The 26,955-nt window shown below is 40.2% G+C and overlaps 2 protein-coding genes across 6 annotated transcripts in view; one reads left to right on the forward strand and one right to left on the reverse strand.

Annotated features, from left to right (window-relative positions):
- Window positions 1-26,955, reverse strand: part of LOC136864803 (arrestin domain-containing protein 2) — a 534,353-nt gene that overhangs the window by 403,399 nt on the left and 103,999 nt on the right. The window lies entirely within an intron of this gene.
- Window positions 19,994-22,377, forward strand: LOC137498635 (uncharacterized). The gene is made up of 4 exons (XM_068226508.1): window positions 19,994-20,378; window positions 20,480-20,611; window positions 21,869-21,969; window positions 22,366-22,377. Exons 1-4 carry the CDS (start codon window positions 20,147-20,149, stop codon window positions 22,375-22,377), a joined length of 477 nt encoding a protein of 158 aa, XP_068082609.1. The 5' UTR covers window positions 19,994-20,146.

The raw sequence follows: 26,955 nt of genomic DNA on the forward strand, positions 1-26,955 counted from the left end.
GAGAGTCCACAGGGAGATTTTTTGGATATTAGATTCTGCTTCGGTGATAATTGTGATGATATCATCTCTGTTAAAACTTGGCCAATTAAATTTAGGTCCTCTATTAAGAGTGTCCAATTTCTGGTCTGTGAAATGGATTCCAGAGAGGGTTTTGTCCAAATTGACTGAACTTAACTTGTCTTGAACCGTTAACTGATTAATTTTGGATTTTCTATCATTATTATTATTATTATTAAGAACCCCCGTATCATATTTTGCTGTTTTGAGATTACTAATTTCTTGTCCAATGTGGCTTGTTTCTAACTTAAGATACATTCCATTTTGTTTGGAATCCATTCTAATGAGACCAGCCATAGGGGGGCCATGAGCTAAATATAACTTTTCATTTAAAAAGGATCTATTTCTGTAAAGAAATTTAATCCCTTTCCTTAACCACAAGTGGTTGATCTTATTTTGAAACACAAGGTGAAAATGAGTTGATAGATTTTTCTTTGGGAATGTCTTAAAAATTTGGGAATAAAATTGTTTACTTGACACTCTTTTAAAAATGCCATGTCTCTTGAAATTTTCGCTACTCTAATTTTAAGATTCATAAACTTATTTAAGACTTTCTTAGCCTGGTTGGCTGCATTGCTACAATTTACAAATTTCATCATATAGATCCGTATTGATACACCTTAAATTAAGAACCGGTGTTAGGTTTAATGGTCCACCCAATCAATACACTTTACAAGTGAAAACACATTCAATATTAAAATATATTATACATTCTTTGGTACCGCCCCCAGCCAAGTTCCGCCGGGCGAGAGGAAACACATTTATAACACGCGCAGTAGCGAGGCTAGAAGCAAGTCAGAGTGAGGCTCGGATGGGAACCACCTATAGGGAGATTCACCAACATTGATGGTAAGTTTTTATGTCACGCAATCGTGACGAAAACTCATGGAGTGCTTAAACCCATTAAATATATATCTCTCTTTCTTTCCAGACCTTGTCTTTTGAAAGGAATCTTCATAAGAATTAAAGCGATTAGTATTCTGATGCGAATAAGGTCCCATGTTCCTATTCCGAGGCCAGTGTTCAAGTCTACCCGAGTCAGTACACTGAAGCTACCGGCTACCAGCACCGCATGTCATACTTTCCAGAAATATCATTAAAATTTTAACATGTGAAGAATTTTTACAAGAAGGTGATTTAGTGTATTCTCCAACATTTCGTAAAGGATATGGCTTTCATCCATTTTTAAAAAATTATAGATAGTAATAATGGTGCATCTTAATCTGCTAAGAAGTCTTAAATTAGACGAAACATGTACCAAAAATGTATAATATATTTGAATACTGAATGTGCTCTCACTTGTAAAGTGAAGTGTTTTGATTGGGTGGGCCATTAAACCTAACACCAATTCTTAATTTAAGTGGTATGTTCCGAGCTGTCAGTGGAGACGACAAGTGCTCAATAACTTCCCGCACAGCCAGCATAGACCCATAATATACTAAATAGGAATTCAGATCCCAGTTATACAATCTACACCCAGACCTCGCTGGAACTTTCAGAAAGCAGACTGGGTTGCTTATGCCAAGACTACTGATGCCAACATCAGATGGATTAAACCTGTCCCAGAGAACTACATGAGGTTTGTTGGCTTAATAAAGTCAGCAGCAAAAACATGTATTACTACAGGATTCCGTAAAGACTATATACTGGGATGGAGTGAAGAGTCCAGCAGACTGAGTAAGGAATTCGATGAAAATAGCAGTCGCGAGAAAGCAACAGATTTACTACAATCACTTGACCTTGCTAGAAAAGAGAAGTGGGTAAGGACAGTAAAAGACATGAATTTCACCCATTCTAGCAGAAAAGCATGGTCACTTATTCGGAAATTAGATTCCACATCCATATCACCAAAGCAACATTCCCCAATCAAAGTAGAGGCAATAGCAAATCACCTCGTTTCCACCTCTAAAACAACAAGGAATAAACTGACCATAAAGTGGGTAAAACTGAGCTGGAACAGGCAAAACGAGAAACACAACCGAACGCGACCTATTCACAACCTTTCACATCACAAGAGGTTGACGAAGGATTAAAATCACACCGAAATGGCAAAGCTGCAGGACTAGATGGAATCTACCCAGAACTACTAAAAAGCTGTGATCCAGCTACAAGAAGATGGCTCGCTGCATTCTTCAGCTCCATACTTCAGTCAGGAACACTTCTCCCAATCTTCAAGTCAAAAATTATTGCCCTTCTGAAACTAGGAAAGGATCCAACTCCCATACAAAGCTATCGACCTATAGATCTACTTTGCGTCACCTACAAGTTATTAGAAAGACTGATACTAAACCGAATAGCACCAGCCATCGAAGCATTCCTTTCAGTTGAGCAAGCAGGATTTTGACCCGGCAGTGACTGCAGCGACCAAGTACTGTCCTTGACCACATATTTGGTGGTTGGTTTTGAGAAGAAATTGAAAAGCGTCTCTTGTCTTCTTAGATCTGACAGCTGCATATGACACAGTCTGGAGGGAAGGTCTTATGTTTGGACTGATTAAAGCTGTTCCTTGCTTAAAAATTACTACAATAATTGACAGAATGTTAAGCAACCGACTATTTCAAGTTCATTCAGAACACAACAGAAGCAAATTCCACAAAGTCAACAATGGTCTGCCTCAAGGGTCGGTTCTATCTCCTACTCTCTTCAACTTGTACATCCATGACCTGCCTGAAACAGTGTCCCGAAAGTTCATATATGCGGACGATATTTGCCTTACAATTCAACGATCCAACTTCGCAGAAGCTGAAACAGTTCTTAACCGAGACCTTGAACTGTTGGATGACTACTTTCAAAGATGGTATCTTCATCCCAATCCACAGAAAAAAGTGACATCTTCATTCCATCTGAACAACGCAGAAACAAACTACCATCCAAGGGTATTCTTCAAGGGTCATGAACTACAATATTGTGCCAATCCCAGTTACTTAGGAGTAACACTGGACAGGTCTCTTATGTAAAAAAAATCACCTGAAGAAAACCGCCAACAAACTAAAAAGTCGTAATAATATTCTCCAACGCCTAGCTGGAACTTCTTGGGGAACGGATGGAAACACATTAAGGACAACATCTCTGGCCTTGGTCTATTCTGCAGCAGAATACTGCTCCGGTGCCTGGCTTAACAGTGCTCACACACAGCTAGTAGATTCACAACTTCGTCAAACTATGCGGATCATAACTGGGTGGTACACTTCGTGCTGCACCGACCCAATGGTTACCGGTTCTCAGCATTATACTACCTCCACATATCAGGAGACAGAAGGCCCTTTTTCAGCTATGGACCAGAATGCTGAAGAACGAACATCTACCTGTTCATGAGGATATCAGACAGAAATGTACGTGCCTTAAATCTCGCCAGCCTGCTTGGAAGACTGCTGTGAAGATAACATCCAGCGACTTCAACCCCACCTCTAAATGGTTAACAGAGTGCTCTTTATCCACACCTCGCGCAATAGTGGATATTAATAACCCATCCAGAAAACTGGCAGTCTTCGATCTGCCATGCTGCACCTGGAGTAGACTAAATCGCATGAGATGTGGAGTAGGTTGAACAACATCTACTTTACACACCTGGGGCTGGTCAGTTCCTCCATACAGTGATTCTGGGGAGGTTCGAAAAACATTGAAACATGTAGTGCAAGAATGTCCACTCCATGCTTTCACTGGCACCATGGAAGATCTCAACTCAGCAACACCCGAAGCAGTGAAGGGGTGGGGGTTTTGACATTCACATTTAGTGAGATGTACTGTACCCGTTCATGACATCGTCATATGTATATAGAGACATCCTGCATAGAGAATATGCAGTTTCCCACGCAGTTCTACGTTAAATAGCCGCCAAACGAGGATATTCTTGGCGGTTCCGGGACTCGAGCCGCTCGCCGTAGAGTCGCACGCCCCTCCTCTCGTTGCGCGCAATTGGGAAAAGAGGGAGTACAAGCGCTTGTCAGTGGAGTTCTCTCTTTCTCCGAGCGAGAGGGCTGGAACGAGAAAGATGTCATATGAATGAGAAGTGAGGTCACGAAACAGCCTGAAAGAAGTCGTCTCAACATATGAGACAATATCACCCTATGTATTCCCCTAAATATCTAGTAATACCAATGCGTAGCTTTCAACTGTTTTGATGATATTAACATTTATAACTTGGAAATACTTGATGGATAATTTCGAGTTACGACTTCGATGAATGAGGAGATTTTATGCGGATTTATCATGCCGACAACCATTCTACATAATAAGAATAATAGGAAGTACGCAGATAGTTGATGGCATGAAGAGAGTGAAACCAGATGCCCGACTCTGACAGGACCAGGAAAACTTAAAAACCCCAGGAGTCAGGCTCCACCTACTGAGAATTGATACTGACGCTTTGATGATTGCAGACGAACCCGCGAAGGACTCGGAACGAAAATTGATCAGTGGAAAGGATGAACAGGCTTTAATTTGATATCAAATTCAACTTTTAAATATACCTTCCAACGGACCGTTGTTGGACAAGGGGGCATGGTCTGACTCCCCCTCCAAAAAATAAGGCTTCTCACTATAAAGGCGAGTGGCAAGAAGGCAGTATACGCAGTATATCCAGTGGATTCGGTCTAATCAGCAGACCCATTCTTTAGTGAACATTTAGTTTCAATATTCAGTGTTTCACATTGTGAAGGTTCTTATTGAACAGTAAACTGGAATTCCTGTTTAGCAATGTGTAGCTTCCGAGGATCCAGCTGTCTGGGCTTGCAATAAACTGGTTGGCCTTCAGTTGGGATGAAGTGTTGAATGTCGTGTTTGATTTGAGTAGGTAGTAAATTAGGTTTCGTTAAATCTGGGTAACTGGATAAGAGATCGGCAAACTTTTGTGCATTTGACATTGTACTAACAACATTATCAGCTGTGATGGCTATTACTTCACCCATGACAGAGAGTTTAGTCTCGCCATCAATTAACTGTTTTTTATTTCGGTCAATTAGTAAGTTCAACTTCTTCAGAAAATCAGCAGCTAACATGCCCTTGCTAATTTTAGCTATTATGAAAGGCCATTGGAATTGTCGACGGAGTCCCAAATCAATATTCAGTGTTCTAAGTCCATAAGTTGGGATTTCTGTGCCATTAGCTGCAAATAATATAAAATCTGGGTCACAGTGTCTGTTACCGGAAGTGACAGGGATTATTGAAACATCGGCTCCACTATCCACTAGGAAGTGCAAACCCGTGTTTTTGTCACGTACAAATAAACGGGGTTTACAGCAATCCTTACTACTTTCAGTAGTGGAGCTTGCTGCCAACTCTACTAATGTTTGGTGTTTTCCAAATTTTTCTACGAGCATGGAAGCTTGCATTTGTCAGGGAAGCACTTATTACCAAATCTGAAGTGGTAGTTACAGTACTTTCCGTTTGGATCATACTTCTTTTTGCTTCGGTTTCGGCTCCAACTTCGACTGCGGGGCCTAAAAGTTCGCATTGAAGCTATCTGTTGCTCTAGGGCGGCTATCTGTGCAGAGAGTTTCGTGATAGCGTCGTTACTTACGGAGGCATCAGTACCGCTATTTTCCACACTGTAAAGTTTACTGCAGGGATTCATTTCAATGATTTTGTCGGCCATAATTGCGATTTTTCCAAGTTTTCGTCAGATACGATTAAAACATGTTTGATAGAGTCCGGTAATTTCCCAAGCCACAAGGTACGAAGCAATTTTTCGGAAACATTCACGCCTGCTAAGGACTGCATTTTACTTAAAAGCTGACTAAGTTTCAGATCACCTAATTCTAGGCTGTTACCAACCGTTTTATTTGTTTATCTTCGCTTTCCTTGAAGATATTTAGAAGGCGTTCTTTAGCCGCGGAATATTTATTCAGTTCCGAACTTTTGATAATGTCCCAAATGTTTTCGAGATATTTAGGTTCGAGCTGAGACACGAGGTAGTTAAATTTCGTGTCCTCTTGGGTAATTCTTGAAATAGAAAACTGAGCTTCCACTTGAAAGAACCATATTTCAGGTTTCTCTATCCAGAAAGGAGGGATCTTGATGCTTACCTTGTTAGTTTCACCCACCATGTGTCCTGAATGAGATTCGTTTGCCGTTGGCGTACCCGTTGTGTTGTTTCATCCACTGTTCTTCACGCTTACACTACACTTATGCACTTCGCGATGTTTATTCCGCACCTCCGTCACTGAATCACATCGGGGTAACCAATTATGTAGTGAAGTACACAACACACTGAATCTGGTTTAACTACACTTTATTTTAAACCACAATTATCGATACACAAATGTACAAAAACAGCTCACTCCAGCTTTACTTTCCTCTGCCGCCTTTCTCTCGGCAAAGAAGAGTTATCTACGGTTTTTAGTTCACTCAAAGTCCACTAGAGGCGGCCTACAGTATCCTTAGTCATAACAAAGTTATACTGCATGACATAATTAATGCATTTAGGACAAATTAGTTCTTCCTCATTTGCATATTTGACCTCCGAGAGCGCCGGGTTTGAAGAAGTCTTGTGAGCAGTACGCCGTACAGTTACGCCAACGCAGTCGTGTTATTCGAGAGCCTCCGACGCCAGACGAGGATTCAACCAACATGCAGGCGAATCGACAGAGAACGATTCTGGGGGCCACCACAAGTGAAGGCATGCTGATGGCAGCTTAAATACATGGCTGTACCTCCTGAGGAAAGCTGACGCAGATATCTGAGTACAAAGTACATTTTTTGAACATACGAGCATGATAGTTAGTCACAGTAACGTAAATATGTAGCATGCATGTAAATACTCTGAATTCTATTTGGCCATAACGGTGCTTTAGAGGGATTATAGTTTCTTTGTAAGATTTTTCTGTGAAATCTTCTTCGTGGTGTTGAACCACTTATTTCATTCATTATGGGGAAATATTGCATGATAGTTATAAGACCCTAGCACAACTTAAAGGTGACGTGACGTAATGAAAAGGGATAAAATTTCGTAGTATGATCCAGTCGTCTTGAAGATACGATTAAATGCTATGATTCATCATAAGAGTTTCCGATTATTCATTCTTGATTGCACGCCACATAATGGTAGAAACTCCTCCTGTCTAGATTTAAGACTGCAAACTCCACGACAACAAAGGTCAACTGTGGGGGTGTAAGTGAATTATGTAGATCGCGGTTAGCCGTGATTTTTTCCCCTCTTGAAGGTTGAGATCTTCTATTTAAATTTGTATGTTCTCGGGATATGAGGAATGAGAAGACGAAACCTGATATGTGAGTTCGTAATTTTGAGAGTGTAGTGGTGTTAAATATAGGAGTTCCCCTGTTGAATACATATAATTAGGGCGATGTAGAATGCCGCCTTGAGAATAAGATAATTGAGGCCAAATGTAGGCTGGTGTATGATGTTACGCTGATAATGTTAATGAGTCGATGAAAGAGACTGTCTTTGTGATGATATGAATATTTAAGAATAGCAGGTAAAGTGTGAGGCTTTGATATGCGGGGAAGAAAAAAAAGAACGAGCGGGCCGACCCGTCTGACAGATTTATGAGAGAATAGTCAGGCGAAGCTCTAGCGAAGTTTGTTTGCCACTTTGTGAAGGGACACACATTTGGTTCGCTCCTTTCTCCCTCTAGTATAACGGAGACATGCATAAAATTAAGAAAACGACATCGTCGTATAGATCCCAGATGTGATAAATGAATGAAATCCTCCCACCTTTCTATTATTTTGGTTTATTAAAGTAAAAAAACGCTATAGGGTTTTCACGTTGTGACACCCCCCCCCCCCACATGTCGAAGTCCCTGGGTTCAAGTCCCATATTCTGGCGAGGACTGTTTCCCGTCAGTGACAAATGAGATGGATCGTGCCAAGATCTTGTTCTCTGCGTGGAGATGCAATGCAGAGCGTTGTGTTATTTCTTCTAGTGACTGTTTATCATGTAACATATGTTGTAGGATATTGGTTGCTGACTGCTATATTCGCTGTTTATAGGAACATCGTTGAAATGTCATATGTTAATATTAGTGTATAAATAATCCCAGTGAAGCAGACGTTATGAAGGAGTTAATACTCCGTACGATAAGTTAGACACGGTCATTAACGTAGACGATGTGATAACTATCATGTGTTTAAAATGCGCTCAGGAATTTTGTGGTAAACCTCAATTAACATGATAGCAGGATATTGTGACATATAAATAGGAGGATAAATTGAATGAAATAATTCATGCCGTAAAGGAGATATGCCTTTAGGAAAGATATGTGTACAGTGTTGTAATAGTATAAGTTTATATAATAAGGTTTTCCGTGTGTTAAGTGGCTCCGAAAGGGGACCTCCTTTCAATGTATTTTTAGTGATTTGAAGGTTATAAGGTGATAGATGCGTATCTGAGATAGACAGAAAAAGACATCCAAAGCTCAAACTTAATTTATGAATTGAATGTATTGCATAGATATAAATACTGCGGCATATCTTTATGTATCGTATTATACAAGTGTTTCCTTAGCTAATTAAAAGTGTTTGTGAAAAAATAGATGATTTTCCTTCTCATTTAGTAAGTAGTATATTCGTATTCCTCCGAGACTCTTTTCCCCTACTTAGAATTAAATAGTTTAAGCCCCTTTCCGGACATATCACGTACCCAAGCTCTTGAGCCAGCCGAGGAAAGACTCGTAGGGGTGATGGACTTCGATTCCAGGGACAGTTCGAGGGTCTCGTCAAATAAATCCTTTCAGCCACTTCATAAGCCAATTAAGATAAATTATGATGCACTGGAACGCTGGACAGGTGCATACAAAATGGCGACCAACGTTCGGGCGTTGATATGGTAGTTTGGGGGCTTGATATGGTAGTTTAATGGCAAAAATCGATAACCGTATTTCAGAGTACAAGTTTATTTCCGATCATGTGGCTTAGTTCGAACACTACTACTCTAGAAGGAGTACCTGGTGAAGTAGTAGTACCAAAGTGGTATGGTGAGAACTAAAGTATTAGAAATGCCGAATTTATCTGAATATTGAATTTATTAGGAAGGAGGAATACGAGATAAAATCAGAGCGTGTGAACATAGTAGCTAGTATAAATGAAGTGTCGGACGGAGTGCTCAGGTCACTGCCGTAGACAGTTATATCGAACGTAATGATATTTAAATGAGTGATTGGAATATATTATATTTAATAAAGATACGGAGAAAATGGAGAAATCGTGTAACCAGATTAAGTGGAAACGTACACGATAGTCACTTATAATCATGGCAGACCCGATGAAGTTACGGAATTGTGAAACTTCAAGGAAACAATAAAATGACTTTCCCGTTAGTGAGGATAAAGTGACCGGACAGAATTCTTCAAATCCTTCTGATTACTGGTCTATGCTAAAGGCGAAGCATTAGTGGCAGGCCTTGGTAATTTAGGGGATATGTCCCATGTAAATATTAGATACCGCGAATAAGAGAGGGAGCCTCACCCCATGACTTTTATATTTCCCAAAATGAACAGTGAAATGTTGTCAGCTCATAGACGGACATCTGACTGCTAGTGCAACTTGTAAATCTTGAAGCTGATATCGTCCAATGTTTATCGAATATACCATGTGTATGTTATATGTAAATTGCCGAGCACATTTAGGTCGTTAATTCGGGAAACAGTTAATTTGACAAAGGGCAACAGAAAGTTATATTGTAGTAAGTTCCGGGAAAATATTTACGAATGATATATGGGCATACTAAGGAAACACTTGCAGTTATTAGGAGGTGTGACGTAGCTGTTGTGAAGCTAATTTTGGTATAAGGCAAATTACGTGTTTCAAACATTAACACACCTACCTAAGTTTAGGAAATTAAATCATGTTAACTGAGGATACTGCGATCAGCTTGATCCAGGGGGTACACGTTCTCCAAAAATAAGTTTCAGTATGAACGTAGAGGGGATAAAGGCGATGATGGCCAGTTTACTGGCCGAACAGAAGGAGCAGATCAGAATCGATAGTGAAAGGCAAACGGAACTTTTGAAGAACCAGATTAGGACTGATAGTGAGAGGCAAGCGGAACTCCTGAAGGAGCAGATTAGGGCCGATAGTGACAGGCCTGTGGAACGCTTTGTTAGACAGGAGCAAGCTAACGCTGAAACCAAAGAGCAACTTAGTAAGTTAGATGAATGTTTGAACCAACAAACCAGTCAGGTTGGGCAACTCACTGAACGCTTAGAGAGATACGAGGCGTCATGTAAGGCGCAGGCCGCAGAACTTACCGATCACTTCACTTCTCGTATTAATGACTTAACCACTCATATAGATTCTTTGACACAAAAATTAGACCAAACAAGCATCCGTCTAGAGGGACAAATAAAGGAATTAGATGCGAATTTTACCGCTCAGGAGAATAAAATCGATAGGTTGGAAGCAAAGGTTAATACCGGAACGGAAGAGGTTGTAAATTTACGAACTCAAGTTGAAGAATTGTCCTTGAAATCACAAGACATTGAGGCGCAAGTGATAATGGTCACCGACAGTACAGAGACGAAATGTAGGGAGTACCTCGACCAACAGGTGGACCTAATGAAAGTCGAGCTGAAAACCGACGTCGAAGGAAAACAACGGGAAATTCAAAGCAATTTGAAGGAAACGAAGGACAAGGTTCATAAATTCGAACTGAAGGTTCATAAAGCAAGTATTAAGGCTGATGTCCACGACAGATTGATACTGGAGTTACAAGATGAAGTCGAGAACCTTAAATCTCAAGAGTCTCGAGGAGACGGAGTATTAAAATCCGCCTTAAAGAAGCCAGAGAAAGGTGAACACGATATTGTAGGAAATCGCACCAAACCAGATAAAATGGAGGATTCCTCACAAATAAATGAAACGAATCTAATGCGTCTTCCACCCGGACATAGCTCGGCACCACAAGATTATAATTCAATGCCAATTTACAACTTTCTTTGCACGAGTTATGATGAACCAATAAAGTTCGGTTCGAACGTTCACATGCCACCAACAGGGTTCCTGTCTGAAATGGACCAATACTTTCTTGATCACAACATTCCAACAGAAAAAGCGCCTAAGAATGGTGGAGAAGTACCTAGCAGAGCAGCCTCTCATTTGGTTTGAGGCGTTTAAATATTGTTTCGGAAGCTACGAGGAATTCAGGTGTCGATTCCTTGAGAAATACTGGTCGATTTAAACTCAACAAAATCTACGCTTGGAACTGTATTCTCGACGATATTCGGCCACAGGACAAACACGATTCTGTGAATACTTCGTGCACCAGCTCCTGAGGATGAAGGAACTGGATAGTCCACCATCGGAATTGGAATTAGTGGCGGCAATAGGGAAGCAGTTACCACTAGAGGTGCAGAAATTACTTATCTCCGCCAATGTTAGAACAGCGGTCGAAGCTGAACACGTTTTGCGGCAGCTCGACCAAACAACTAACGGGGGCTATGTTAGACAAAGGCACCATGAGGCCATCCACACAGTCAATACAAATCGAGGAGGGACACCTCAACTCAGAAATCGGGGACTAGCAGAGAAGAAAGGAGAGAAACGTATTCGACACCGGCGGCAGAAGATACGGATACTTCGAAGTTGAATAGACCAAGAGAACGGTATCGTGAAAGATGGGGTTGTCGAAATTATGAACACAAGAAAAACCCTACGAAAGAAGAAATGGACTCAGATATAATCAAGTCGATCGTTATCAAAGATCATATACGAAATGGAGAAGTGATAGAGGACGGTCATAGGAAAGATCTAGAGGCTCGGACAGGCAGATACAGGATCGTCAGGCCAAATCTCGAACATATCTTGAACAGCTCAGAAGTTAACCTGTCATGAATGACAAATGGCAAGGACCAATTCTAGAGACGGCCGCGATGGAAGAAAATAGAGGGGCGGAAAGCCTCCAACTTCAGGCCCAACGTAGACAGGATTCCGAGAACCGACTCAACCCTCACGCAAATGAATATCATGCTGGGCGTGGAGCTGTAAAGAAAAAAATGAACTAGGTAGCCAGGAGATAGTTTTCCCCATACTAACAACCACCAAAACGAGTTAGAATGGACCATTGCCACCGTTGACATCTGGGTGATGCAACCAGAGGACCTGACAGAAGACCCGGACTATCATAATTATGCAAGAAATCAGGGAGAAGTTCGAGATGATGGTTGTTGGTTTGGAGAAAGAAGAAGATAAGGAAGAAGATGAAGCCGACGCTGAAGATTACTCTGAACAGGAAGAAGAGGGTGATGTCAACTGTGTGCTGATGGAAGAAGATGACGAGGATGCAGAGGATGATGGGGGTTATTCAGATGAGGATGATTGTACAGGCTGCGCGGAAAGACGGAGTATGATGACGCAGGAGTGCTTACGCATCCTCATGACGGGATATTAGTTGAGGTTGGAGAATGCCATCCTCCGAAATAATCAAGTGAAAGGGTCGTGATGATGCATCTAATTACTAAGAAAAATCCCTCCTTTTGTAGTGATTTTTCTTAACCCAAGTGGGGGAGGGATGTAACCGTTCATGACATCGTCATATGTATATAGAGACATCCTGCATAGAGAATATGCCGTTTTCCGCGCAGTTCTACGTTAAATAGCCGCCAAACGAGGATATTCTTGACGGTTCCGGGACTCGAGCCGCTCGCCGTAGAGTCGCGCGCCCCTCCTCTCGTTGCGCGCAATTGGGAAAAGAGGGAGTACAAGCGCTTGTAAGTGGAGTTCGCTCTTTCTCTGAGCGAGAGAGCTGGAACGAGAAAGATGTCACATGACTGAGAAGTGAGGTCATGAAACAGCCTAAAAAAGTCGTCTCAACATATGAGACAATATCACCCTATGTATTCCCCTAAATATCTAGTATTACCAATGCGTAGCTTTCAACTGTTTTGATGATATTAACATTTATAACTTGGAAATACTTGATGGATAATTTCGAGTTATGACTTCGATGAATGAGGAGATTTTATGCGGATTTATCATGCCGACAACCATTCTACATAATAAGAATAATAGGAAGTACGCAGATAGTTGATGGCATGAAGAGAGTGAAACCAGATGCCCGACCCTGACAGGACCAGGAAAACTTAAAAACCCCAGGAGTCAGGCTCCACCTACTGAGAATTGATACTGACGCTTTGATGATTGCAGACGAACCCGCGAAAGTCTCGGAACGAAAATTGATCAGTGGAAAGAAGGATGTACAGGCTTTAATTTGATATCAAATTCAACTTTTAAATATACCTTCCAACGGAGCATTGTTGGACAAGGGGGGTGGTCTGACTCCCCCTCCAAAAAAAAGGCTTCTCACTATAAAGGCGAGTGGCAAGAAGGCAGTATACGCAGTATATCCAGTGCATTTGGTCTAATCAGCAGACCCATTCTTTAGTGAACATTCAGTTTCAATATTCAGTGTTTCACATTGTGAAGGTTCTTATTGAACAGTATTGTGTTGTGGTAAATGACAACACAGAGTGAGTGACAGTGAGCTGAGTACCAAATATTCGTTACGTCTTTAATTCAGTTTGCTATGACCCGTATGTGAAAAAAAAATTTACTTCGATTATGTGTCAGAGCGGCACGGGGTTGTAAAAAAAGGGGTGGTCGATTTAAGTAAATTATTTCGTGTGCAGTTATGAAATTTATCTGTGTCAATGTGGCGGATTATGCCAAATTATACGAATTATATAAATGAGGTTAAATGAAGGAAGTAATTAAATACAAGGATAGTTCATTAGCAGTGTTACAGTAAGGCTTGAACCCACAATAACAGTGAGCGGCTTATTAGCTATCATTTTAGTAGATCGGGCGGCACCCTCCGTATTCTCTCAAACGCAGTGAGTTGTATATCGTATCAATGATTACTGAAACGGAGTGGGTCGAATAATGACCTGTAAAAAATATTAATACCTAATATTCACATCCTGTGGGGGTGACCGGCTAGTGTGTGATGCTCCGAGATTAAATTACTTGTGGAGAACTGGAGTATGCAAATTAAAGTATCGATATCGGGCTACAGGACAAATACCGATATAGGGCTAAGATACTTGAGTTTATAACTATCCTTAGTCATAACAGAGTTATAATGCATGACGTAATTAATGCATTTAGGACAAATTATTTCTTCCTCATTTGCATATTTGACCTCCGAGAGCGCCGGGTTTGAAGACGTCTTGTGAGCAGTCCGTCATACAGTTACGCCAACGCAGCAGTGATATTCGAGAGCCTCCGACGCCAGACGAGGATTCAACCAACGTGCTGGCAAATCGACAGAGAACGATTCTGGGAGCCACCGCAAGTGAAGACATGCTGATGGCAGCTTAAATACATGGCTGTACCTCCTGAGGAAAGCTGACGCAGATATCTGAGTACAAAGTACATTTTTTGAACATACGAGCATGATAGTTAGTCACAGTAACGTAAATATGTAGCATGCATGTAAATACTCTGAATTCTATTTGGCCATAACGGTGCTTTAGAGGATTAGAGTTTTCTTGAAAGATTTTTCTGTGATATTTTCTTCGTGGTGTTGAACCACTTATTTCATTCATTATGGGGAAATATTGCATGATAGTTATAAGACCCAGCATAACTTATAGGTGACGTGGCATAATGTAAAGGGATAAAATTTCGTAGTATGATCCAGTCGTCTTGAAGATACGATTAAATGCTATGATTCATCATAAGAGTTTCTGATTATTCATTCTTGATTGCACGTCACATAATGGTAGAAACTCCTCCTGTCTAGATTTAAGACTGCAAACCAGTGGCGGCGTGTGACTTTCGTCACTGGGGGTTCAACAGAAGGAAATATCCTCCCCCCCTCAATATCTCCTCTACCCCCTGTCACCTGTGCCATGACTAAGTTCAGAGAATGGGCATAACGGTGCACATAATGTGCATGCCTAAAATCTTCCCTGATTAGAACTTGCACCCTGAATGGTGACCACTCATTACATTTGCTCCATCGTAACCTTGTGAAATCAACTTATCTCTATTATCCACAACTTCGCTCAAAGAAAATTTTAAACACTCTGCTATTGTCTTAGCAGCATGACTAGAGGGTAGAGGAAACCCCAGAATATTTCAACTGGCTTACTGTTGGGAAGAATGATAACAAATTGTGCTGTAGATGATATATCGGTGGTTTCATCTGCGATTACCGAAATGAAGTGCGCTGTGGTGATTTTTTTCTCACGACAGATTTCATACATTCACGAAAGCAAATCATTCTGAATGTCTTTCGAGGTGCCTTTGAAAACAGTAGCTTTGGATAGATGGTCCCTTAATGCAACGTCAATTTCAGAATTAAAATTGACGGGGCCTCGAAATATGCCATGATTCGATGATTCACTTGTTTCGTCATGCCCACGCAGTGCCATCTCAAACGCGCCACATACTTTACACAGCACATAACGAATTTTCCGTACTTGGTCGTTGTCTCTTTCCACAGACTGCCTGTAAGCACAGTCAAATTACTGACGGTTATCGTGTCTTCCCAGGGGATAGAATTGTAACTGGGCAAGCATATGAGATTTAGAACTTCTGTGTTTCTTTATTATTATTTTTTGGGCAGATATCCTATATCTACCACTCCGACTTTGGTCCAAGTCACTTTGCTTTCATCACTCATGAATCATAAAAAGGAAAACAAATCAACATGTTAGTAATTTGGCACCCACAGATCCACTCGATTATTTTATACGGTATAAATCCAACCTGAATTTACGCACGATTTCATTACTTTTACTTTTAGGATGCCTCGTTATATCAAATCAGGCATTGGGCGTCCGGCATCCTTAATCTTAATCTTAAGTTTACGCTCAAGAGAGAGAGAGAAGGAAAGGTTGTCTTCTTAAGTATTGTATCACTCTTCAAACTTATTATGTAGCTCCTTACCTTTGCCGGGAACAAAAATTATGGACGCAACTACAGTGCACAAAAATACACACACTGACAAAATATTGTAACTTCTTTATGTCCTAAAAATTACGTTTCTGAACGGCACAACAGTGCAGAAAAACACTCACACGCTTGCACAGCGTACAATAATATAACGAATTATGATAACTATTACAAACTGTTGTAAACACTAGCATCACACTTGAAAAACGGAGTAAACTTTAGGGATGCATGTTCGCAATGTTGGTGACTTAATTTTAAGAACTCCTGTGGCTAGGCAATTAGCGTTTTCTTTGGTATTACATTCCCGCTACTCTTTGCCTCGGTGATTTTTAAGTTAATTTTCTCTCCAAAAAGTAATTATTCCAAAGAAGGCAACATTTGGGAAAATACATCAATTGGAATTTGGCAGTTATGTGACTGCTGGCAGTAATGATGCTCTTCAACACTAGCGCTAATTATGTGCACCATTTTCTGTTACGTAGTTGAATTCCTGTAAGGGCAACAGATGGCAGGCACATACCCGAACACAAGGTCAGTCTACTTTGCCCCAACACCCCCGACAACACGACTAGAGAGAGTGGCATATTGCGCATGCGTAAACCAAGGATATCTGTTTCTGCGATATCCTGGTCTAGTCTACGTGCCGGCCGATGTCCCCCCGCACCTCGCCACTCCCTTCGCCCAGGTACGGACGGAGAGAGCGCCTTCGAAGGGGGTTCATTCCAGACAAGTATCCAGCCACGGAACGTGCGCAGTTCACACGAATTGAAAGCCAGTACGAGTATATTACGGATAGATGGGCTAAGCAAGAGCTTCGAGATTGACGAGGGAGTTATGAATATTAAGTATTTGAATAAAATTTGATATAAACTGGAGGTTCATTGCTCCATTGCGCTATACCAGAAACCGCCACTGCTGCAAACTCCACGACAACAAAGGTCAACAGTGAGGGTGTAAGTGGATTATGTAGCACGCGATTAGCCATGATTTTTTCCCTCTTGAAGGTTAGGGTCTTCTATTTAAATTTGCATGTTCTCGGGATATGAGGAATGAGAAGACGAAACCTGATATGTGAGTTCGTAATTTTGAGAGTGTAGTGGTGTTAAATATATGAGTTCCCCTGTTGAATACATATAATTAGGGCGATGTAGAATGTGACATATAAATAGAAGGATAAATTGAATGAAATAATTCATGCCATAAAGGAGATATGCCTTTAGGAAAGATATGTGTACAGTGTTGTAATAGTATAAGTTAATATAATAAGGTTTTCCGTGTGTTAAGTGGCTCTGAAAGGGGACCCCCTTTCAATGTATTTTCAGTGAGTTGAAGGTTATAAGGTAATAGATGCGTATCTGAGATAGACAGAAAGAGACATCCGAAGCACAAACCTAATTTGTGAATTTAATGTATTGCATAGATATAAATACTTTGGCATATCTTTATGTATCATATTATACAAGTGTTTCCTTAGCTAATTAAAAGTGTTTGTGCAAAAATAGATGTTTTTCCTTCTCTTTTTTTTTTGCTAGTTGCTTTACGTCGCACCGACACAGATAGGTCTTATGGCGACGATGGGACGGGAAAGGGCTAGAAGTGTGAAGGAAGCGGCCGTGGCCTTAATTAAGGTACAGCCCCAGCATTTGCCTGGTGTGAAAATGGGAAACCACGCCTTTTCATTTAGTAAGTAGTATATTCGTATTCCTCTGATATCCAAGACTCTTTTCCCCTACATAGAATTAAATAGTTTAAGCCCCTTTCCGGACATATCACGTACCCAAGGTCTTGAGCCAGCCGAGGAAAGACTCAAGTAGGGGTGATGGACTTCGATTCCAGGGACTGTTCGAGAGTCTCGTCAAATAAATCCTTTCAGCCACTTCATAAGCCAATTAAGATAAATTATGATGCACTGGAACCTTGGACAGGTGCAGTACAACACTCGCACTCTATGTGTATATACGAACTGTCATAGTTGATAAATGGATAGTGATGTAAATGTATTGTGTTTTCTTCTTGTTTCAAACTTTGTTAATTGCTTTCTTTGACTATATAGATGTAATTTATAATTACTTTGTACTCATTTTTCACTGGTTGTGTAAATAGTTTATAGGTTGTCATTATTCATCATACGCCGAATAAAAAGAAATAAATAGGCCTAAGTGGAGAATTGGCGTGGAATGACATTAGTAAACAAATAAATTTGAGCGGTGTCTTTAAAAGCAGGAAAGATCACAGTATGAAGATAAAGTTGGAATTCAAGTGGACAAATTGGGGCAAATATTAGTTTATAGGAAGGGGAGTTAGGGATTGGAATAACTTACCAAGAGAGATGTCCAATAAATTTCCAATTTCTTCGAAATCGTTTAAGAAAAGCCTAGGAAAACAATATAGTCCTCTCCGTGTAAGGACGTACACTAAGGGTGCAACCTTACCCTTTCTCCCCTGTAATATTAAGGTATTGGTTTATAGTGACTTTTCTTGCTGTTGGGTCTTTTTCAGTGTCGGTAACCATACAGTTTAGGGACCCTACTTGCCGATACGACGTCTTACTGTTACCGTTAATCTGGCACGTTGGCAACGTTCAGTCACTGTTCTAGCGTGAATTGTGTGTTGCCACCGCATTGCCTCTAAAGTCACTAGCGATACATTTGCGAGAATATTTAAAGCATATTTTCTTTTTCTGTGGGATTGTAAATCTATTTGGCTAATACCAGGTAAGTAGAATTGTGGCATGTTCGGATAATGCATTTAATAACATAGTTTGTGTGAAATGATGAGCACATCATTTTATTAATTACGTTCCTATTTCGTCCCATACTTATACGAACAGAATTCGATTGGGATGTCTAAGAAGGAAGAAAAATCTGCAAAAACTCCTCCGAAAAGGAAACCAAGGTTACGTCCTTTACAAGCTTCAGGTCAAGAAATGCTTGTACATTGCTACGAGCAACTGAAACAGGAAGACGACGAAGAAGGTATCAGTCGTAGTGATACGAAGCTAATGGCAAGAGTTTCATTATTAACTGGGGTAAGTGTTCGTTTTTATCTTGTTTCTATGATAAGTTTCTGGCATAATGACAATCAGTTGAAAAGGAGCAGTATTTCATTCTGAACCTAACCTAACCTAACCTGATCATGTAGGCCTAAAGTAGGGCCCACGAGAGTTGAAGTCTGACGTTTAGCGCCACCGGCGAGAAAAAGTTGACTAACGCTGCTCGAAAATGGCCTGTTGCTATGGCAACGATAACAGAGTTGCAACATTTTAGGACGCTATCACCACATGGGTTGGCTTGCTCTCAGTCACTTTTGTCATTCATATTCTGACTGATTTCTTTTCTCGATGAAGTATCGTCTTCTTATTGTGTTTATTATACCGTAGATAATTTTTTAATTGTACAGGTACCGTTAACAATCGGAGTTAAATAATAAAAAAACATATCAATGTGGGTAGTGTTGTTATATTCTGTGATTAACATGTGCATTTGTTGAGGTTATTGTCAGAAACTGATGATTTTGTTAGTGATTATGAAATCTTTTATAAATATCGATAATGTCGTGTTCTGTCTTAAATGCTGGAATTATTAACACGAGCTTAGGAACCGGTTAAGGTAAACGAATTGTATTAGGCCTAGGCCTACATGTTTTATTAAACACTCAGCCTGTATGAAAGGGTGGTAGGCTGCAAATGGAGGTAACTATGACAACGCAGCGTACTTCGTAGTTACAGCTTTCGCCGCTCACCTGTCAGACTTCAACTCTCGTGGGCCCTACTATAGGCCTATACCGGTACCATGTCTTGTGTCGACTTCGATACGGTTCGTAGACTTAACCTTTGTGTATTCATGTTGACTTATGGTATATGTGTATGTAATATATTTCTGTGTGTGTATTCTTACAGTGTAGTTTCGGTTTAGTCCGAAAAGTAATAGGAAATTTCAAGAAGGGAGTTGAATTTTCTACACCAGGTAAACGCCGAAAGCGTGAACATCCAGTGACCGGCATAGACAGTTTTTCTAAGGAAGCGATAGCAAGGTTTATTTATGATAAATTACATAAAGGTAAGGTGACTTCATAAGGAATCTATTGCAACATTATTTATAGAAATTGGCACGCAGGTGAGATAAGCTCCCAGAAATGTTTTGTGCATGTATTGTCATACAGCTCTTTTGAGTCCCTTGTAACTCTCTTTTTTCTTCCCACAGGAGAAGTCGTAACTGTAAGAAAGGTTTTCGACCACATGAAAGCAAATTATGACACTTATTTGTACAAGGGCTCCGAAACATCATTAAGAAGAATTTTGAAGGCCATTGGGTTTGTGTGGAGTAAAGGTGATCCCTATGCGTATGTTAGAGAAAATGAAGACATTTGTTTTAAGAGATCTTGTTTTCTGAGGGAATACATGCGTAATAAGGACAGTGAGAAACCAAAACCTGTTGTTTTCTTGGATGAGACTTGGATTTTTATGAATGGTGAATATATATGTTATATATTACATTTTATATTTAAAAAATCTTGGAATAATTTATCTTCATCAGGTGTCTTTGGTTTCAATTGTGCATTTGTCTTTCAGGGTCACCCACATACTCCTGGAATAAACCACACAAATCTGGACATGATGTTCAAGGAGTAATTCGTCGACCTGTGTCTGAGGGAGGAAGACTGGTTATTGTTCATGCTGGAACGAAGGATGGCTTTGTACCTGGTATGTTCTTAATTTATTTTACTTCATTTTATTGTAGTGAGGTGATCTCTCTTTACATAGTTATGAGGGTATTTAGGGTTTGTAGTACGGATGCAGGGGGGGGCACATAAGTCTCTGATAAGACCCCAACTTAAGTACAGTTCCTGTGTATGAGACCCTCACTGGGATTACTTGGTTTGAGAATTGGAAAAGTTCAAAAGACAGAAGCACGATTTGTTGTGGGTGATTTCTGACAAAAGAGTAGCGTTACAAAAATTTTGTCGGGTTTGGGCTGGGAAGACTTGGGTGAAAGGAGACAAGTTGCTGGACTAAGTGGTATATTCCGAGCTGTCGGTGGATAGGTGGTGTGGAATGACATTGGTAGACGAATACGTTTCAGTGGTATTTTAAAAGTAGGTAAGATCACAGTACAGTGCTAAAGTTGATGAAAAGTGGGGCAAATATTTGTTTTTTTTTTAAGAAGGGAGTTAGGGATTGGAATAATTTACCAAGGGAGATGTTCAATAAATTTCCAAATTCTTTGCAATTATTGAAGAAAATACTAGGCCTATCCCTGAAACTACATCTTCTGTCCTAAGTGCAGATCAGTGGTGACTGATTGATTGAAATTGACTGGCACTAGGTCGGAAGTGGCATTATAACTTACCGCTCATTGAGCTCTGTACGTGGTTTTTGATTTTGACTTCTCCACTGTTATTAAAAAGACTTGCAGGTATTCACTTTAGGCCAATGATTAACCTTAGAGAGGTATTTCAATCAAAACTTACTCAGTGTATTTTCATATAATATTACTGGATATTTGTATCAGTAAATTACTTGTATTGTAGGCCTATTTATTATGTTTATTCTGCATTCGACAATCTCCACCTGAATCAGTGCTTGATACCTGACTGTTGAACACCTTCCAAGCTTCTTATTTCTTACTGCCTGATATAGGTTCAGTGTTCGCAGCAATTACATTTGTTCTAAGGTATTGAAATGGGTGTTTATACTTATATCTTTTATGCAAGTGATCGTGGACTTCTAATCCAGATATAGGCCTACTAATGGAGATACATTCATGAGAGATGTTACGATAAAGTAGTGTAAGTAGTAATTAATTGACTTCATCATCAGGTGACTTTGCTACACAGTAGTTGGTTTTACTTAAAATCAGACAGCTTTTTGTATCATTCAACAGAAATCACATTTTTTATTAATAGGCCTATACTTTTTTTAGAACAAATAACTTCATACTAAAACTTAAAATTCTTACAGGTGCTGATTTGATATTTGCTACAAACTTGAAGAGAAATCAGGATTACCATGGTGCTATGAACAGCGAGAAATTTCAGATGTGGGTGAAGACGCAATTAATCGTAGGATTAAGAAATATAGGACCCTGTGTTATTGTAATGGATAATGCACCATATCACTGTAAGCTTGTTGAGCATCAACCAACAACGAAATGGAGGAAGGATCAATTAGTGGTAATTATACTTAATTGAATATTTCCTTCTACTGAATGATGTTTAATGATGTTACAGAAATTAATTTTTATTTTTCCTTTAATTTACAGTCATGGTTAAGGCAGAATGGAGTTTCTCCACCAGAAAATGCCACAAAAGATGAGCTGCAAAGGTTGTGTAATATGAATCGAAGTCACTTAAAGAGGTACAGAAGCACGTAAACATAAGTTTAGATAATGTTGTTTACACTCGTGTATTTGACTTTCATGTATGCATAACAATATTTCTCTGTTTCTTTAAAACCAGGTACATTGTTGACGAGATGCTGCACAGTGAAGGCCATACTGTCTTACGACTTCCTCCATACCACTCATTTTTCAATGCCATCGAATTTGTATGGTCTGTGGCAAAACAGTATTATAACAAAACAGTGGCTTCAAGACCTGGTCACGGATTGGACAGAGCTACAGCTGTGTGGAAAGAATCTCTTGATCAGGTAGGCCAAGTGGAAATGTTATTTATTGGATATATGCAAGTGGAGTTTATAATATATTTGTCAGGTTGTGATACTTCAATATATCTTATAGGTGACAGCAGAGATGTGGAGAAATGAAGTAAAACACACTGAGAAGAAGATTGTCGAGTTCTACAATAATGAGGTGAGAGGTCTTCCTGAAGTGGAGGAACTAGTCATTCATCATGGAAGCAGTGAATCGGAGGAGGAAGATGAAGAAGATGAAGAAGAAGAAGAAGAAGAAAGAAGAGAAGCCGAGGAGTTAGCTGTACCATTGTAAGAGCCATTCCATGAGATTAAGAATGTTATAACTTTGCTGGGAAATAATACATTTCTGATTGCCCCGTCCTTTCTGATATAACGAAGTTACATTTCAAAATTGTGGGAATTGTGTATCTACAAGTTACAGGGCGGTATAGATGTGCAGGTGGGGATCAGTGTCCAATCGGAGTGGAATTATCTAGAACTGCTGTGGCGCAATGTGATGAGGAGCGGGCAAGGGGGGGGAGAGAGAGAGGGAGACAGCACTCTGTCACCAATACACGATGTAAACATTGTACGCCTGTTAAAATACTGACATAACTTAAATTTTATACACTATCTAATGGTTTTCCACAGTTCTCTGAAAGTCACAACTCACGTATACTGTATATATATAGAGAGAATTACATATAAAAATACCTGTGTACACAATAAGTAGCCCACATATTAAATATAAATCAATTTGCTTTACGTCGCACCAACACAGATAGGTCTTATGGCGACAAAGAGGATAGAAGAGATAGGAAAGGGCTAGAAGTGGGAAGGAAGCGGCCGTGGTCTTAATTAAGGTACAGCACAAGCATGTGTCTGGTGTGAAAATGGGAAACCACCGAAAACCATTTTAACGGCTGCCGACGGTAGGATTTGAACCCACCATTCCCCGAATGCAAGCTCATAGCTACGCGACCCTAAACGCACGGCCAGCTAACTCGGTCATCTTTGAAAATGTCTTTTTCTATCAGCAGAGGCTTTTTTAAAATCGTCATATTTTGTATAGGCTACAGGAGATGTACAGTAGCCCACTGGTTTTCTGATTAAACATCATTTATTTAATCTATTGCATCAGTCTACTTACATACTCACTGTCCACGTACATCGGTAACCTCGTGATTCGATTATTGAAGTATTGTGCAATGATGCGACATACAAACTAAGAGAATACCGAGTGGTTCTTCCAAATATAAAACAGACAATTTCGAGTGGTCATGAGCATGACTCATAGTCATAGGGTAGGCTAAATAATAATGTTATTGGCTTTATGTCCCACTATCAACTTTTAGGTTTTTTTTGAGACGTCGAGGTGCTGGAATTTAGTCCTGCAGGAGCTCTTTTATGTGTCAGTAAATCTACTGACATGAGGCTGAGCACCTTCAAATACCACCGCACTGAGCTCGGCCCTGCCAAGTTGGGTTCAGAAGGCCAGCGCCTCGACCGTTTGAGCCACTCAGCCAGGTGTGGAGGCTAGAGAGCTGAGTTTAAGTAATTGTCGAACATCAACTAGTTATAAAGATACTGATTGATTAAACTAATACAGTAATTAGAATAACCTAATTGACTACCTACTTACAACCTAGGTACTTTGGAATTGTGTTCTATCTTTTTAACACTGCAAATAAATCCATGTATTGTTTAAAACTCCCTGTAAGAAGAGGACAGTGGATGCGAATAGGTATTATTTTCAAATGAGCTGAGCTCGAGAGTCCATTATAGCATACGATTTTTTCAGTGTACCATGACTCTGTATGTATTGCTTCAGAGGAAGTTCGGCTCCCCGCCAATGTTCAGTGTACCGATAATGAACCATGTGTGTGTTGTGTCTCACTGATCCATGACTGCGTACGATTCTTTCAGTGTGCCATGATTCACTGTGGCTCACTGCAGCGAAAGCTCGACTCCCCGCCAGTGTCCAGTGTGCCTATAAGGAGCCGTGTGTGTCGTGTGGCTCACTGAGCCGTGATTGTGCATGATTTGTGTGCCATGAGCTTGCCGTTCCTGTGAATCGATTCACTCGGACACTGAATGAATCGATACACTGCTTCGAATCAAGCACTCAGTAGCCTACAATAGTAGAGGTACATAGTACATTACCATTAAGATAGATAGCATTGCAAAGTAATTTGTCTTTACCATAATAACAATAATAATAATAATAATAATAATCGTATGGCCTCAGCTACCATGTGCAGACATTTCAAGTTGACGCCATCTGGCTGTCTGCTCGTAAATTTTGACGTTCCGTTATACTCTAGGCCCACTAGATGGCAGACCGAGTAAACCGAAACTCTCTTGGGCGTCTGTGGCTGAGATTTAATGAATTTTGTCGGGTAAACACCAAATGCGTCACCAGAGATCTTTTACATGCCGACATCGTACGACATGAAGTGTCGAATGGACTTTTTTCTGCCCTTCAAAAATCCGACTACCTCTGCCGGGTTTGAACCCGCTATATTGGGATTCGGAGGCCGTCACTCTACCACTGATCCACAGAGGCAGCTGTCTTTACCATGAAATACATCGTCGTCGTACATGACTGAATTACTATCAATATATCTTAGAGAAACTGTAATGTACATGAAACCGAAATTGAGTTAATTTCCACGATACATTCTTCCTATATAAAGGAGACCATGTAGCTTATCCACCTTCATTTCAGCCACATAAATATTCAGCAAAAATTGCAAAATCACATTAAAGGACAAATACAATTTTTTAAGTAGAAATAGTCTGGAACATAGATTAGTGAGGTTGGACATCCTGCGCGTCATCATTCAGGAGTCGCTGTTGAACATACTGTACTTGTCAAAACTAGTAAGTTTCTATTTTACACAATAATAGTGAAATGTTGATGAAGACGACATACACCCAGCCCCCGTGCCAGAGAAATTAACCAACGGTGGTTCAAATTCCCCACCCTGTCGAGAATCAAACCCACACCCTGTGACCAAAGGCCAGCACGCTAACCATTTAGCCATGGGGCCAGACAATAATAGTGAAAAAGCATGTTCACTGCAGCTATTGTTGACAGGATATTTCTTCTCTTTAAAGAACAATGAGTACCACGAATTAATATCCTGTTTTGTTGATTCCTGTAAACTTTGTATGTACGGTTTTGGTTCGCCAGTTCCTAGCGTATCTACTGAATGAAAACTTTGTAGACCAATGGATTCAGTTTTATGTTTATTGCCTTCAGTCGTCACGACAGTTTTTTCAATGACAACAGTCGCTCAATTACAAATCCTGTCAAACCTAACCTAACCCTGCGACAATCAGTGGTTTTCGATGGATCACTACCTAACCGGTCATTATAATTTGTTTTCGGTGGATCACAACCAAACCTGTCCCTATCAGTGGTTTTCGGAAGAATACAGTGGTTTTGTCACAAGTCAATACAGACTCTTGAATCAATGTGTGAAAATGGGAAAGTGTAGAAAACCCTCTTCAGGAATGCCAATCTCTAAGTCCATAGTCTTTTCAGCGTTGTCACACAGCTGAAATTCACTTTAGAAGTAATTGTAAAAAGTCGTATATAGGCTCTACAGATACATAGTACATTACCAATTCCATCTCGATTGCTATGATACGCACACTGCATAGCGGTTTTGCTCTATAGATAAATCATATTATAGTGAAAAAAAATTTGTTTTAAAAAAAAATCTGTCTGGCATGAAGGTCCAGAAGGAAAATACTTTCATTGAATTCTTATTTATGTGCTCACCACCCTAGTAGGTTTAAATAAACCTTATAAATACGTTGTAAGACCCATTCTCGAATATGGATCTGCATGTTGGTTTAATAAATTCCCTAGAGAAAGTTCAAAGAAGAGCGATGCGTTTCGTAACTGGGAATAGAAGGAATACCATTAATTGGGAAAGTCTTGAATCTAGAAGAACTAGAGCTCGCCTGTGTGGTCTTTATAAGAGCTATACGGGAAGGGCTGCTTGGAGTTGTATTAGGAATAGGTTATAACCTCCCTCATTGTATCACTATTTGCAGCGATAGCCAGGAAGCGTTAAAAGCACTATGTGCAGTTAAAACAACATCAAAAATGGTATGGGAATGCCAAAGGATGTTAGATCAGCTGTGTGAATTTAGCTCAGTTACCCTATTACGGGTCCCTGGGCACACAGGTATCAGTGGAAATGAAGAAGCTGACAAACTAGCGAAACAAGGCTCAAAAGGTCCTTTTATAGGACCAGAGCCCTTCCTGGGAGTGTCACTCCGAAGCGTGAAACTGGTAATATCCCAGTGGACAAACCAGTCTCACTTAAGACATTTGGAAGAGGTTAACTATAGCAAGGCAGGCACGTGAACTTATCAAAGGGCCTAGCCAAAGTTATAAA

Source organism: Anabrus simplex, chromosome 2, assembly GCF_040414725.1.
Source record: "Anabrus simplex isolate iqAnaSimp1 chromosome 2, ASM4041472v1, whole genome shotgun sequence".
Lineage (NCBI taxonomy): Eukaryota > Metazoa > Arthropoda > Insecta > Orthoptera > Tettigoniidae > Anabrus > Anabrus simplex.

Coding starts and splice junctions, on each gene's coding strand:
- LOC137498635 (XM_068226508.1), top strand. CDS start 20,147: ATGAAAGCAAATTATGACACTTATTTGTACAAGGGCTCCGAAACATCA. Junction 20,379..20,479: donor GACTTGGATTTTTATGAATG/GTGAATATATAT, acceptor TTTGTCTTTCAG/GGTCACCCACATACTCCTGG. Junction 20,612..21,868: donor GAAGGATGGCTTTGTACCTG/GTATGTTCTTAA, acceptor AAATTCTTACAG/GTGCTGATTTGATATTTGCT.